Source organism: Ictidomys tridecemlineatus, chromosome 10, assembly GCF_052094955.1.
Source record: "Ictidomys tridecemlineatus isolate mIctTri1 chromosome 10, mIctTri1.hap1, whole genome shotgun sequence".
Classification (NCBI taxonomy): Eukaryota; Metazoa; Chordata; class Mammalia; order Rodentia; family Sciuridae; genus Ictidomys; species Ictidomys tridecemlineatus.
Genome location: NC_135486.1, coordinates 31,483,223 through 31,499,192, shown reverse-complemented (window position 1 = coordinate 31,499,192; position 15,970 = coordinate 31,483,223). Strand labels below are relative to the sequence as shown.

At 52.2% G+C, this 15,970-nt stretch overlaps 1 protein-coding gene and 1 long non-coding RNA gene across 6 annotated transcripts in view; one reads left to right on the top strand and one right to left on the bottom strand.

Moving 5' to 3' along the window:
* Window positions 1-15,408, bottom strand: part of Adora1 (adenosine A1 receptor) — a 32,188-nt gene extending 16,780 nt beyond the window's left edge. Inside the window, exons 1-2 of one of the 5 annotated variants that reach the window (XM_078022610.1) lie at window positions 15,221-15,408; window positions 13,978-14,375 (exon numbers count right to left, since the gene is read on the bottom strand). In XM_078022610.1, coding sequence (XP_077878736.1) covers window positions 13,978-14,318 — 341 coding nt within the window. In that variant the 5' untranslated portion in view covers window positions 14,319-14,375; window positions 15,221-15,408. The other 4 variants (XM_078022609.1, XM_078022608.1, XM_005330323.4 and 1 more) reach the window with 4 other exon arrangements.
* On the top strand, window positions 12,965-14,602 carry LOC144367170 (uncharacterized). The gene is made up of 2 exons (XR_013426469.1): window positions 12,965-13,384; window positions 13,916-14,602. It is a non-coding gene; the product is annotated as an uncharacterized LOC144367170 (long non-coding RNA).
* Window positions 15,409-15,970: the final 562 nt, after the last annotated feature.

Here is a 15,970-nt window from a genome sequence, read left to right as displayed (position 1 = left end):
GGCGCCCTCCCCACTCCAGCAGTCTCCTGCTCCTGTGTGCAGGTCGCCGGGGCAGGACTGCCCTTCTGTAGGTCCCATGCTCACTGGTCGTGATGGCTCCTCTCCCTGCAGCTGGGAGCCGTCCACAGCTGCCGCAGGTGGTAAGCAGCGTGGCACGCGAGGGAAGAGCTTTCTCCTCAAACACTGGCTCCCCTGCCAAGCAGGCAGCGCCATCTGCTTCCGGACCCTCCCCTCCTGTCTCCCCAGAACAGCTCCTCTGTCTTTCAGGTCTCTCCTCCACTCACATGTCCCCAGTCCTGTGGCCCACATCAGCTCCTGCTGTCCCCTCAGTGCCAGGCCATCAGGCCAGCCCATGGGCAGTGCCTGGGCTGCAGACCGGATTCATACCCCCCACCCCACCCCCAAACACACACACCCCCAGAGCCAGTGCTGAACAGGGAGGCCATTCACCCTTCCTTCCTGTTCCCAGACAACTCTTAGTGGCAGGAATTGGAATTATGCCCATTGTATAAACACAGATCCAAGACCCAAGGAGGTAAGTGATTTACCCAAGGTCGCCCAGCAGGTGTTGAAGTCAAGGCTCAAATACAGGTCCTTTCATTCAATCACACAGTTATTCATTCGCCAATTCTGGTCACACTTAGCAGCGTTACCGTGAGCGAGTTGTTAAACCTCCCTGGGCCTCAGATTTATGTGTGGAAACGGGAATTGTTATACTATTCATATAAAATACTTCTAGTGCCTCTTCATAAAATTGTGCAAGGACTGAAACAAGACCATTCATGCAAGTGTTCTGCATGGGCCCAGCAAGTCCTGGGTGCTGAGAGCCACCCTATATCACTCAGGGATTCACTGAATACCAAACGCACTAAGCAACCGACTGGATTCGGAGATGAATAGCTCACATGGCTCACAGGTCAGCTCAGTTTGAGAGAGGCATGTTTTTTTGTTTGTTTTGTTTTGTTTCTGGTACTGGAGATGGAACCCAGGTGTGCTCTACCCCTGAGCTATATCCCCAGCCCTTTTATTTTACGCTGGGACAGGATCTTGCTAAATTGCCCAGGCTGAGTTTAAACTTGCCATCCTCCTGCCTCAGCCTCTTGAGAGTAGCTGGGATTACAGGCGTGCACCACTGTCCCTGGCAGGAAGAGCTGTGTTAAAGAGGAGCACAGGGAGGAGTGGGAACTTCAAGACAAACAAGGAGGGCTTCCTAGAGGAGGTGCTGTCCAAGCTGAGGGCCGCATGTTCAAGAAGGAGGAGGAATTAGACTTTTCTCATTCTTCTCAACTCCAAGGCCTGGATAGGCTAAGAAGTGGCTGGCCAGGGGACAGGGAAGTGAGCCTGGATCACAGGTAGAAGGAGGCGTGGGACTGAGCATCCGACTGGCCTGTGTGCCTGCTGTGGCCTCCTGCTAGCACCTGTCAGTCTCCCCTGGGCCCTTGAGGACAGGACCGGAGTCATCAGAAGTACTCATGGACTTGGACACGTAAACTGTGTCTCTGTGTCAGGGAGGAGGGTGAGCGCTGGGTGGGACACAAGCAAATTGGCTAGGCAGAGACTCTTGTCGGGACCCTGGAAATGAGGGAGCAAGTTACTGGGGGGGCAGAGAAGTGGGTGAGCAGACTGAACAGGCGGCCTAGAGGCCTAGAGTTACTCTTTGACATAAAACCAACAGCAGTAGCCCCCTGCACATGCACGTGTGCACTCTCACATACGCTCACGTGAGCCTGTGTGAACACACACCTGGGAGTAGACAGAGGTGGGGGTGATGGTGGGGCTTCATACCTGCATACCCCTCTCTTCCAGACTGCGGTCAGCCCCGGGGGCCGACAGTGCCCTGCACCCTGTCTGCCTTGCTGTATCACAGTCCCTAATGTGCGGGTGGGGCACTGTTGTCTATAGGGGACCATTGGCAGGTGTCTGTGGAGCACAGCCAGTCCCCAAACACACCGAATGATTTCCTGCCCAAGACAAGTTAGAGCTGCCAGACCTAAGGGAGCCCTTGCTTCAGCAACCTCAAAGGCCCGCACCCATAGAAGCTGCCCAGGACGAGTTCCTGGGAGCACAAGGGCACCAGGGAGGGCAGAGGACCCTCACCACCCTTTGCCTCATACAAACAGTCATCATGGGATGACAGGGGACGGGGAAGCTGAGCTGGGGACCAGGAGGCCAGGATCCCCACCCTCTAGCTGGCTGGGTAAGCCTGGGGAGCCTTTGCCTTCTGTGCTCCAACCTCTAACTCGCAAGGACGTGTTCACCAAGTGGCCCTTCCTCACCTGCCCTTGCCCCGTGTGGGCAAATGTGAAGACCACTGATTTTCCAAGCTGGCCCCATTCTTCCCCTCTACTACCTCCCTCCTCCAGATGAGCCTCTTCTCCTTCCTGCATTAATTAAGACACTTACTAAGTGCCAGCCAGGCACGTGTTAACCGCTGGCCTTGGTGAGCAGGACAGTGGGACGGACCCCACCCAGCCTTCTAGTGCATGCAACCTTGTTTTGACACTGACCTGAACCCAGGGGGATCACAACAGTCACATAACGTTGAGTCACAGAACATCAAATGGTAAATAAAAAAAGAAGCTTTGCATTATTTAACAATAGTAATGGCCCCTGTACTGAGCGCCTACTATGCACTAACCCCTGGACATCATCATTGCTAAGCTTCACAGCAGGCCGAGGAAAGGAAGTATTAAGAAACCTATTTTACGGAAGAGGAAATGGAAGCACACAAGTGCTAAGTAACTTATCCGAGAGAGAACACAGCTCTAAGTGCCTGAAGTAGGATTGTGCTGCAGGTCTGTCTGGAGAGACTGCTCTTACTCCTCATGTCACTTAGACACCCTCGTAAGACATGGGGAGGGAGATGCTTTTTCTGGAAGGCAGATCATTAAAAATATCTGAGTACAGGAGTTTTCTTAAACAGACCTTCCTCTTTCCTGTCCCCAGGAGGATCTTTGGGGAGCTACTGGTCCTGCCTGCCAGAGCCCTGGATTCCATGGGGACAGAGAAAGGGCTGGGAAGCCGCTCTTGGCCAGGGGCGGGGAGCTGAGAACTGGAAGCCAGGAGGCGGTAGGCAGTGCCCACGCCATTGCTGCTAACTGCACTGCAAAGCTCTCTGCTCCACAAGGCAAAGGAGATGGTTTCTGTGTGAAAGGGCTGCTACAAGGAGGCCGGAGTGACAGGGACACAGCAAGTCCCCAGGCCAGGCTTGGGGTCCCCATGCTGCCTGCCATGCCATTGGGATGGATTAGGGCTGGTATTCCAGCTGCCTGCTTAGTGCCAGACCACTCTCTCTGCTACATTAGCAGAAACTGGGCCACTCAGTGTCCCATGGCAGCTGTGAGGGGACCTTGATTGCTGAGAGGGACAACCACTATACAGGGGTCAACACAACCCCCGATGCAGACCATCGGGTGGGCTCCAGGGACAGGAAGAAATAAGGCACACTGTCCAGGACTGGGCTACTGAGGAGGAGTGGAGGCTTGGGGTAGGGAGTGGGCCCTCACTGTCCCAGAAGCCACTGTCTCCCAGGCTGAATGGAGCCCCTCAGAGGGCAGGACCCCCAACTCTGCAGTCTCCTTTGTTTGGTGGAGCCCAGAGTCACACATCCTGACCTCTGCCACCCCAGTCTAAGGAAGCCAATGGCCTCCTGAGAAGTGAGGGGGAGGGGAGCAGATGGAACAGCTGGAGGTGCACAGCAAGGTTGCTGGAGGTTTGAAGGACACTGTCCTTGAGACCATGTGAGGCAGGAGGGGTCCATCTGCCCAACCCCGCAGGAGAAGGAAGGGAGAAGGCCACCAGTGACCCTGCTGTCACCTCACCTCCATAGTGAGCCTCACAGGTTCCAAATCTCTCAATTTCCTCTTCCTTCCCCATCTCCAGAAGTGGCACCGCCCTCCACCAGGGGCCATCCCACTAACCAGAGAGTCACCTGTGAGTCCTTCCCTGCTCCACACAGCCAGTGCATTCATTCCCAGCTGGCTCTCACTCTACCATGTACGAAACCTTGCCTGTCCTGTCCTTGATCTCCATGGCCTGTGTCACTGCCCCCACCCCCTCTGGCTGTCCCAGTCCCAATGCGCCTCCCTCTGGTCCTCTCCTAGCCGCTGTGGTCAGTCCTCACACACGGGCAGGCTGATCTTCTCATGCAAGTGCGGTGAATTACCGATTGATTTTTTTCAAATGTGAAGTCACTCTTGCATACGCAGAAAAGCCATTTTGGCGGTGATATATTATCCTTTTTATATCACTTGATTTGATTTGCTAATATTTTGTTAAGAAATTTGGGCCTTTTTAAAATGTAATTTGAATTATGACATTCCCTGCTTAAACCACTCAGAGGCTTCAGTACACTCAGAATAAAATCCAAACTCTTGACCATGAACCACATGGACCACAAGGCCCTACCTGAGCCCTGAGCCCTTGTGGGTCCCTCCGGATGTCAACACAGGGTTTTGGAGACACCAGCAAAGAACTGACACAGAGAATACCAAGATGGTTTTCTCCCTCAAATTCTTCCCAAGTGATAATTGTGCCTACCTGCTTGTTGACAGGTCTATTTACTGTCTCTTAACTAGTCTCCAAATTCCATGAATGCAGGGACCGAAGTCAACTTCTAGACCCTGATAAGATACCTAACGGCAGCAGGAATCTGGTGCATCTGAACTGACAAAGGACGAGCCTCCTGCCCTCTCCACACCTGCATCTGCGTAGTTGGACATGGCCAGTGATAAACACGCAGCCACATGGCTGAGTCTCACTTCCAACTCACCGCTGTGAGCTTCAGGTGGGCCCTTCATGCTGCGCCCAATTAGAGTAGACTTCCCGAGACTAGTCACTCCCCACTTCCTACAGAATTATTTCACACTTGCTCCTCCCCCCAATACCTCCTTCGGCACCCTCCCTCTCAGCTGATGACCTTGCTTCCCTCTTCACTGAGGAAGCCAAAACAGAAGAGAACTTCACCTCCAGCATCTGCACCTCGACTTAGGCACACAGAAGAGCCTCTGGGGTCCATCCAAGGCCAACCCCACCATGTACACCTTAGCTCCCCACCCTGCTAGGTTACACGTCACTCAAGAAATTCTCTATCATTAGTGTTCCACTGTCCTCTGAATATTTCAGCCAGCACCAAACATATGAAACACTCTTCTATCTTACACACACACACACACACACACACACACACACAGCAAAATGCTTACTCCCCACTGGACTGCCACTGCCTGATACTTGGCTCTCTGCAACGAAGTTCCTTGAAAAAGTCATCAAACCAGTGGCCTTCAATCTATTCCTCTTCCCTTCTGAACCTTCTCCAATCAGACTTTGTGGCCCTCACACTGCATTGACATTGACATTGCCCTTATCTAGATCACCCATGGTCTGGCCTCCCTGGGTGATACCTCTGAGTTCTCATCTCACTTCCCTGTTAGTGGCATTGGAAATAGCTGAGTTCTCACCCCATTTTGATGTACTTTCTACACTTGTCTTCCGGGACCACACTTGGCTCTGGGGTTTCCTCCTACATCTGGGGTTCATCTTCAATGTGTTGGAGCATCTTCTTCCTGCCAGCTTCTCAATGCCTGGTCCTTGGTCCTCTTCTTTATCTGTACTGTGTCTCTTTGGGGATCTCACCCAGCCTTGTGAATTTCAACCCCAGCTACATGCTAGTGGCTCTTACATTTATATCCCCCAGGCCAGGCCTCTCTCCTGAATTCTCTCTTCCTATATCCCACTGTCTGCTCAACACGCCACTGAGGGATCTGTGAGACTCCAAGTGCAACAAAGCTAAGTCTGAATGCCTTTGCTTGCTTCCCAAACCTGCACCATCTGCAGCCTTTCTCATCTTGGACGATGCCAACTCCATCCTCCCAGTTGCCTCGGATTGAAAGTGGTCACGTTGACTCTTCTTTCTCATATTCAATCTATAGGTTTGTTCCCACATCCAAGCCAGAAGCAAAGTCTTTGGCTCTTTCTTCAAAATAGATCCAGCATTTAAACAAATCATAGTGCATGCATTCATATGCTGAATTCTAGCAGGAGTGGGGTGGGGAAGCCTGCTGTTTCACATAACAGGGATGAGTCTCAGCCCTAAATTTGGGCTTCAGGAGCCAGACACAGAAGGGTACCTGCTGCTCAATTCCATTTATAAATGTTCATAACAGGCAAAATCGATCTATGGGAATAAATGTCAGAATAGTGCCTACCCTTTGGAGAGCGCTGACTGAAAGGGGCACAAGGGACCCTTTCAGGTATAGAATATATTGTAAGTATTAATCCAGTGGTGGCTATGTAAGTATATCCATATAACAAGAAATCATTGAGCTACACACTTAAGATGTATGTACATTTACATTACTGCATGAAAATCTCACTTCAATAAAAAGGTAAAATTTTAAAATGCACATCCAGAATTAACCACTTGCCACCACCTCCTCTGCCGTGGTTCAGACTCAAGCCCCCATTGTCTGTAATGGCCGTAATGGCTCCTCGCTGGTCTCCTGCTTGCACCTCTGCCCTGAGCATGTTCTCAGCACAGCAGCAATCCTCTAAAACCTAGGGCAGACCCTGCCCCTTCTCTGCTCTAAGCCTTGCCATGGCTCCCATTTCCCTCGTAATAAAAGCCCACGTCCTTCCAGAGGCCTCCAGGTCATCTGGGGCCAACCAATGGCTCATTATCTTCAGCCACTCTCCTCTTTTATCACCCCATTCCAGAGGCACAGGACTCCATGCTGGTCACCAAACACTTCAAGTACATTCCTACCCTAGGGCCTTTGTTCTAGTTTTCTCTCCCGCCAGGCACATTCTCCTGATGTCCGCATGGCCTATGCCCTCACCTTCCAGGTTTTGCCCAAATGGCACCTTCTCCATGGAACCTCCCTGACCACCCTATTTAAAGTGGCAACCCTCTCTCCCCGCTGGCCTTGCACTCCCAATCCCATTTTCCCTGCTCTTCTTGCCTGTTTCAATATCCCAACCTTCTAGCATTCTACATAATTTAAGCATTGTGTTTATTATTTGGCATCTGTCCCCCAGCCCGTGACAATGCAGGCTCCAAGAGGATCTGTTTTGTTAAGAAATGACTCCCAAGGATCCATACCAGTGCCCAGCACATATGTGGCACTCGAAAAAATGCTTTTCGAATGAATGAACGAATAGATCTGTCTATAATAGGTCTTGGGTGGGGATACACAAAGGTGATCAGTTTCCCTCTTTTCCAAAAGGCAGAGAAATTCTGGAAGCAGGTAGCAGGAAGACAGTCCCCAAGAGCCTCTCCCTCGTGGACTTGGGCTTCAGATAGTGAATGTGCATTGGGGTTCAGCACTGCAACCTGCCAGGTACCAGTCTCCTATGTCCCCTACTCCTACCACAGGCGGGCCAGGAAGGTCTCCTTGGCCACCTTGGTCTGCAGACATCCATAATCTCTATAGTGGCGAAGAGCTCACAGAGGTTGTGACTGAACCAGGCTGTGAATCTCCCTTACCAGGCCATGCCAGGGACACGAAATAGATAAATGGGCGTCACTAGTCCCCAGCCCCATAACTCTTTTCCTACCATAGAAAAGTTGTCAGGGCATGGGGCAAGACAGAGAAGGTGCCTCACCTCTTCTCCTTCAGGGTTAGGGAAGCCCATCTCCTTGCCCACCTTCAAATCAGTGTTTCTAAGAAGACATGAGCGCCAAGGCCCACCTTCCCGCCTCCTATTCCTCCCCCCTTCTCCACCCCCACTCTCCAACCTTTCAACTGGCAACCTCTCCTGGGCTTGAGTTAACAAGGCCAAGGTTGAAGGAGTGATTCATGCAGCCCAAGGAGAGGTGGTGTGTGCTTCAACCTCCTTTGTCTCTGCTCCATACATCTGTGACCCTGCCAAATGGGCCAACCAAGAACTGGCCCTCCAGTCTGGAGGCTGCTCTCCTCAAGAAGAGGCCAAGGCCTCAGGGAACAGAGAGCAGGCAATAAGGGCCAGATCCTGGACCTGCTCTGCCCTGTCCTCCCCAGCCCCGAAGGGCAGCTGGGGTGAAGAACATCAAGTGCCCCTCAGGGATTTGCAGTGTGGAGGGTGTGGGCAAGGAATTGGGGTGATGGGGTGAAAGGAACTGGGAAACAGTCTCAGAAGAACATCCTCAGAGAGACTGTGCTGTGTACCAGGAGGCACAACCCACCATGCTTGACCTTGACTCTGACCCCACAAACAATGGGAATCATCAAAGTGTTTTTGGTGATAATAATAATAATAATAATAATCAACGATAACAATCTAAATAGCCACTAATTTAAGAATGAATAAATACAATATTCAAATTCATTTGTTCTAGAAATGTTTGTAGTTTCTGCACCAGGCATGGGGGATACATGGGTATGTAAGCAGACTTGGCCTTGGCTCTGTGGGCCTTATGAAGCCCAGAAACTCCGTGGACCATGAGTAATATGGAAGGAGTAAACCATGGAAGGAATAAACCCAATCCCAGCATCTATCAGAAAATGAATCTGGTCTGAGAGAGGTGAGGGAAGGATTCCCTAGAGAGGAGCTATTTCAGACGAGATCTAAAAGATGAGTAATCATACAATCCAGTGTTATATCATCATAAAGTCCTTAAAAATAATTTTAATTGACACAAGGAAATGGTAAGTGAATAAAAAGGGATATAAAACCATTTTTAATGTTTTTTTATTTTTTAAACAGGGTCTCACTGAGTTGTTTAGGGCCTTGCTAAGTTGCTGAAGCTGGCTTTCAACTCATAGTCCTCCTGCCTCAGCCTCCCAAGCTGCTGGGATTACAGGCATGTGCCACCACGCCTGGCTTATAAAACCATTTTTAGATAGATTCTGTCGATACGTAAAAGTAATGTATCTATATCTACATTCATGTGTGTGGAAAATTTTCTGGAACATCAAAATGTTAACAGTAGTTCTCTGTAGGTGGCAGATTGCTGGTGATTTTATCATCTTTGTTCTTTCCTATATTTCTCATTATCCACACGGATTGCTTTTATGCTTAGAAACAAACATCAAATGTCAGGGTGCAGCCCTTATGGGTCCACATTATGACCCATGGGTAGAAGGGGGTTTCCAGGGCGTCTTGGCCATTCCTCTGCTTCCAAGCAGCTGACACCTGGCCAGGTTGCCCCTTAGGCTCTCAGAGATTTTCCATAAGCCATCTGATGCGTGGGGGAAGAAATCCAGATGATTCCACAGCACCTGTGCTCCTAGGCATAACCCACCTGAAGGATACCCCAATTCAAAGAAAGAAATGGCCTTTTAAATCACAAAGTGAACATTAATGGTGGTGGCACAAGCCTATAATATAATCCCAGCTACCTGAGAGACTGAAGCAGGATGGTAAGTTCAATGCCAGTCTGGGCAACTTAGGGAGACCCTGTCTCAAAATTAAAAAATAAAAAGGACTGAGAGTGTAGCTCAGTGGTAAAACTCCCGTGGGTTCAATCCCCAGTGCCGCCGCCGCCATCATCATCATCATCATCATCATCATCATCATCATCATCATCATCACAAAGTGACTTCCATCCATCACATTCCCCCTCCAAGCCTAAGGCTGATTTGCAGACCTCACTCATTTTTCTTTCTGTACCTCCAGCAGCTTGTGATTTCTCTTCCTGCTCTAGCCTCTTACATCACAGGTAGGAGGACAAGAGTCTGGATTGGGAGGAGGCAAGAGCTCCCACTCTCCCTGGGGAGCGGTTTCCTCGTCAGTCTGCATGTGTGAGGGGTTGGGCTCCAGGGCTTTCTCCGCCGTTGTTTCATCTCAGACACTCTAGGCCTATGACTAACACATCCTTAGACAGAGGATCTAGAGACAGTCTATCTCTCCTGGAAGCAGATGGAGACCTCAGAGCAACTGTTCTGGAACCCAGAGGCCACAGATACTTGCTGGGGTACAATGGCATATGAGGCACTTTAGTTGCCAAAAAATCCCAGGCTAAATTGGTGCCTAAGAGCAAACACACCCTCATCTACCAGATTTCTTTCCTTGCCCAAGCTCAGCCCAGCAAGCCCAGCCTCCCTGATTCCCTGCCTCCCAGTTGGGAAGGCTTCCAGCTGTGGACAGAAGCAGGGTTGCCAGGGGTTCAACTGCCCACTGGAGTGAAGGTGGAGAAGGAGAGGAGGTGCTGAATGTGGGCTGAGCAGAGTGCAGAGACCTTGGGCAAAAGTCAGTAGAAAAAAATCACCCCACAGACAGCTTGGGGGAAGCTCATCCATAAATCCTTCAGCTTCTGGGGCTGATGCAAGATCATTGGGGCTGAAGGTTAAAGGCATCTGTAGATAGGCCTGGGTTCAAGCCTGCCTCTGCTCCTCTGCTGTTTGTCTGGGCAAACCGCTGAACCTCCAGAGCCTCAGACCTCAGTTCATCTACAGGATTGTCTGTTGAATGGGGATAACAATAAACTCCACTCCTGAGAGACAACGAACATCAAATGAGATAGAACACATAAAGACAGCATTATGATGCCTCACTAGGAGCTGCAAACACAATAAAAAAGCCCTCCCAGGATCCCAAGCAGCACTGGCAAGAATCAGGATAAGGAAGAACCCACAAAGAGTCAAAAGGAGCTTAGTGACCTTGAATCCAATCCCTTCATTTAACATATGGCAGGAAAGAGGTTGAATAATTTGCCCCAGGTTGCACATCTAGCTGGTAACAGCAAGGTTCAAACTCAAGTCTGACTGAGTCCCAAACAGCCACCATCCCTTCACTTTACTCCAACCCATCTAGTCATGGGCAGCCTTTGCTAGGGTCTCTTTCTCACTGAGAGGGCTTTGGTCAGGGAGGTCCCTGGAGTAGGCACCACATTGCCACAGAATGCTACCAAGAAATCTCTAGGTGAGAAAATAATGAATGATGAAGATTCCCTACAAGTAGGAGTGAGGGGAATAAGGTACCGATTACCAAACATGTGGAGGCACTATACAAATAACATGTAAAGCACATGCAAATGACCACAGGTTATTGATGATTCAACAACTCCAACTTTTTTTTGTATTTGTAAATGGAGCTCACACTACATGATGTGAATCTCTCTTCTCCCCTGGCTTTCTGCCAAGTGGAAGAAAATAAGATTTGTGGCTGACTGACCAACCCATGCCCTGCTCCGGAAGAACCCACCGACTCCTGCACCCAGATGATCCAGACACGCCCACCTGTGCCTGGCAGGATTATTTCTTAGTGCCCAAGGCCACATCTACTTTTGACTGACATGTCAGGACAGGGAGAGGATGCCTGGGGATCTCTGGTTGAGAGGGGTCTCACAGACCTGGCAGCTTACTGACTCCAGCTGCCCAGAGGGGAGCAGAGCACACTGTATGTCCTACACAACACCTGGGCAGTGTCAGGCAAAGACTAGAGTAGGCCAACACCACTGCCAGGAGCTCTGCTTGCTCTCCATGGGATAGGGCACTCCCAGGCACTGCTGGTGAACAGCAGTGGAAGGGCCACGCTGAGCTGGGGGAGCAGCTGTGGTCAGGCCCTGAGATAGAATGGGGGGCAGACCTAATCCACAGCAAGGCAGCTACAGGTTAGATACCTGAGAGGCTTACTTGAGGCTCACCTGAATGTGTTCTGGAAACATACAATTCAACCAGCATTTATGAAATGTCTGCCAGGGGCTAGACACTGAGCTGGGTGGACATTCTGGACAATTCATAGAAGCAGACAAGATGTGGTCACTGCCAGGGTCACTGCCCTAGAGACACCAGTGATTCACCAGGGGAGAAGAAAGAGGTATAGATATAAGGTAACAGTACTTTCACACCTCCTTGGAAGTGTGTGTGTGTGTGTGTGTGTGTGTGTGTGTGTGTGTGTTGCTTCATAAGAGTACAAGAATTTGGGGTGGGGAGACAGGGCTTTCCTATCCAGTCCCACTTTGAGCCACCTATTCATAATGATAATAAAACTACTAACATAAACCTTCCATTTACGGCTTGCATATAATATGTCAGGCATAGTACTAAGGGTTTGCTTGTTTGGTTTTGCTTTTGCTTTGCAGTGTTGTGATCAAACCCTGGGCCTTAAGCCTGCTGGACAAACATACTACCACTAAGCTACATCCCCAGTCCTGAGTGATTTATATGTATGAGTTCATATTATTACCATAATGTAGCAGTAGGTACTATTATTAATGTCCCCTCTTGTAGATGAGGAAATTAAAGTTTAAAGAGGTTAAATTAGTGACTTTCTCAAGGTCACAGAGGCAGACATTTATAGCAAGGATTCAAGCCCAGACCTGTGTTAGATTCTATGCATATCCATGCCTCAGCCCTCAGAAGACAGCCCTGCAAGACCCCAAGCTCTAAAGCAATAGCAGCTATCCCCTAAAAGAACACAGCCATCCCCAGGCCCAGCCCCACAGGGCAAGCAGGGCACATTCTACAGTCCGTGACATCTGTCACATCAGGACAGGGCCTTTGATCTGCCTTGGCACCCACGCAGCAGACAGAAGTGAGGAATGGCCTTTCTACATCTGCAAACATTTCCTAATGCACCACACTTAGTTATAACAGTCGGGCTGCAAGGGTCAGCCCATCTAACGTCCAGCGTCATCTGGACAGGCCTCTCAGAGACTGAACTCATGGGGCCTTGGGGCTGCATTCCGTCTCCCCTGAGCAGCAGTCTTTACTCCACCTTCCTGGAGAAAACTGGTGATGGTGAGGGAGGTAGAGAGGGCAGAGAGATTGGTATCATGGTGCTGGGCATGGAGGCAGGAGGGCAGGAGGGCAAGACGATTGGATCAAGTCCCCAGCCTGCTTCCCCTTTCCCAAGTCCTGCCCTACCTCCCTTATAGGACCATGATGAGAACGGGGGGGGGGGGGGGGGAAGTGGCACAAAAAGAGGCTTGGAAAAGTTAAACGTGTACAATGTGACCAGAGGGATCACGGTGAGTGCCCAAGCCTGCCCAGGCAAGTTGCCAAGTGAGACCAGAGGCCCCATGTCCCAGATATGAGCGTCTAGGAAGCTACGCTGGGGACAGCAGGTGCCAGAGATGGCCAGAGTTTCCCATTAGAAAAGGAATCTATTGGTAACAAGAATGTAAAGAGGGGGCAAGCATACAAGGGTGCCCCAGCAAGGCCAGTTCCTGGCAATGTGCCCAGGCACTTGCTGGCACTTGGTGGCCCAGGCACTGCCTGGTGACGAGATTATGGTCTGGCAGGCCTGGGTAGGGAGACCCAATGTAGATTGGACACCCACACTGAGGACTGCTACCATCAGGCTCCCCACTCTGCAGCCTGGAAGCAGCACAAGGGCCTCTGCTGTAACCAACAGAGAGAGAGAGAGTTTTGCAGCAGAACAGGAGGAACATTAGGAGCAGGCGCTGGCATTTTCCCCTCCTCCTGCCCGCAATAGAGATCCCATTAATGGGAGTTGGACAGAGGTAATCAGACTGCTGGGTTCAGCAGGACAGCCCCAGAGGGTGGAGCCGGCTGGCACAGAGACACCTGGAGAATGTGAAAGCTGAAGAATGCCTTCAGGGAGACAGCCTGGGTCTGGTTGGAGAAGCAGCAACACAGCTGGCCCTAGAGTGCCCCCCTCACACATCCTCACCCCACCTTAGTTTTGGGCTTTCCTCTTCCTTTTCTCCAGGACTGGTGTAATTCAACTAGTACCCCCACCTCCAGCACTCACTGCTGCCCTGTCTTGGTGTACCCTCCAAATCCTCCATCTCCATTTCAAGTCTGACAGGCAGCCTTGGGTTCCCTGGCTGCAGCATCTTCCATACTGGGGTCCTGGGCACTACCAGGTTAATAACTCTCCAGCCATCCAACCCCTTCCTGCTTCTCCAACCACAGCTCAGCCTAACACCACGGCACAGAACACGCAAAGGCAGAGTGAGGGCTGGGGTGCAATAACCCAGAGAATACCTGCCTTGCTTGGGATCTTATGTTCTACCTTTCATCCTCTCTAGATGGCCCTCAAGCCAGGCAGATGGGGTGCTGCTGCCAGTACCTTTCACTGCTGTGAACTCACCGGAGAGGGATCTTGACACGGAGGTAACGGTCCACAGCAATTGCTAGCAGAGCCAGGATGGAACTCTGGGTGAGGATGAGGACAGGACAGGCCACCATGAGGCAGGTGTGGAAGTAAGTCTGTGGCCCAATGTTGATGAGGATGGCCAGTGGGATAACCAAGGCACCCACTGCCACATCAGCCACCGCCAGCGACACGATGAAGCAGAAGGTGGCATCCCGCAAGGCCTGGTTCACCTTCACTGCCCAGATCACCAGCACATTCCCGGGCACAGAGACAAGGGCGATGAGCACCTCGATTCCGATGTAGGCGGCCTGGAAGGCCGAGATGGAGTGCGACATGGCCGGCACAGGCTGGGCACATCAGCAGACAGGCACCACGGGGCACGAGGCAGGCACCTGTAATCAGGAAGCCTGGGGTGGGGAGGCCCGCCTAGAGGAGGAGGGGAGCCAGGCAGCCCCGCAACTCCCACTGGCCCGCAGAGATGCGCCCTACTTGGCACATCCAGTGCCTGTCCGGGCTGGCCAATGTACCCAGGCCCTTTTATGCCTAGCCTTTGTCCCCTCCCTTTATCATCCCCAGAGGTTCTATTCAGCAACTTAAAATAGCAGCGCTCTCTCCGCCACTGGCTTTTGTATCAGGTGTGAGAGCTCCCAGCACACGCACTCCGCCCGGGTCTCCCTGCCCGCTCTGCCCACCCCTGTCCACAGAACAGGATGCGGGGAGCTCACCATCCTGCCTGCTGGCCGGCAGGGGGTCCCAGAGGCGGTGCCCAAAGTTCCCGGCACGCCGTGCCGCCTAGAGTTCCGGGGCCGCGCCAGGCAGGGCTGGGCTCTGGGCACCGCGCGGCAGCTCATCGTCCTCCGGCTCCCGCCGCAGCGCTCCCAGCCCGGCCTTTCAAGCAATCACATGGTGCGGCAGAGGCTGGCCCCGGGCGCTTTTAAAGAGGTAGTGCCCCTGTTTCGCACCTGGGACTGGGGTGGCAGGCATGGGGCTGAGGGACTGAGGCCAGGACCGTGCCCGAGCGCAGGCTCCCCACTTCCTAGCGCGCACGCACATCTGCCTGCGGCCACCCACCTGAGATATTGCCAGTGCCCTTCTTAGCAGTCTCCTGGTCCTGCTCCAGCTCTGCCGGGAACCTGTGCCCATCGCCTGCCCCAAGGGGGCATTCCAGGCGCTTCATTCAACCCTCTCCTGAACACTCATTTGGAAGCCTCAGGGACGAACTGAAGCACAGACTTACCCAAGGTCACACCAGAGCTGACAGAGCTCCCGCCCACCTGAACTCTGCTGTCCAAGTGTCCCCACACCTCGACGCCTTCAGCTGCCACTCGCTCCAGGAATGCCCGGAGAATCCAGGGCTGGCCTGTTAGGTCCAGGGGGATGGGAGCGAGGGGGGACTCGATTGCGGCGCCGGCGCCTCCTTCGCCCCCGGCGCGGGAGCTGAGTGACAATCGGGCTCCGCACACCGGAGGGGGCGGGGGCGGCGGCGGCACCCGCGGGCCCCTCCCTCCGTCTCCTCCCCCACCCCCTCCTCTAAACAAAGGATGTGATTCTATGGGAGAAAAGCTGGCAAAACCTGAGTTTTTCGAAGGGTCTGATATGGGAACGCAGTCTCGGGACCGGACCGAAAGACCACTCGCTTCTTTCTCAATGCGACCCGCTGGGAGCCCTAGTCCGGTCTCCAGAGACCCCTCCATCCCTCCCAGCGCAACATCTCACCTGCAGGGCTCCAGAATGCCCCTCCACCCCCACCCCCCGCCCGGCCATGGGTTGGCAGCCCGGGCACCCTCCCCTAATCCTCAAACTGCTCTCCCAGTTAAACCAGTCTCTGCTTATTCTTAGGAACTCACATCCTCCTGCACACATTACTCCGCAGACTCTGTACTGAGTCACTAAATTCCTTTCTCATCCATCTTTCAGAGCCTATTAGCAATTACCATTTTGCAGATGAGGATGCTGAGGCTCAGGAAAGTGACCTGGCTTTCCAAGA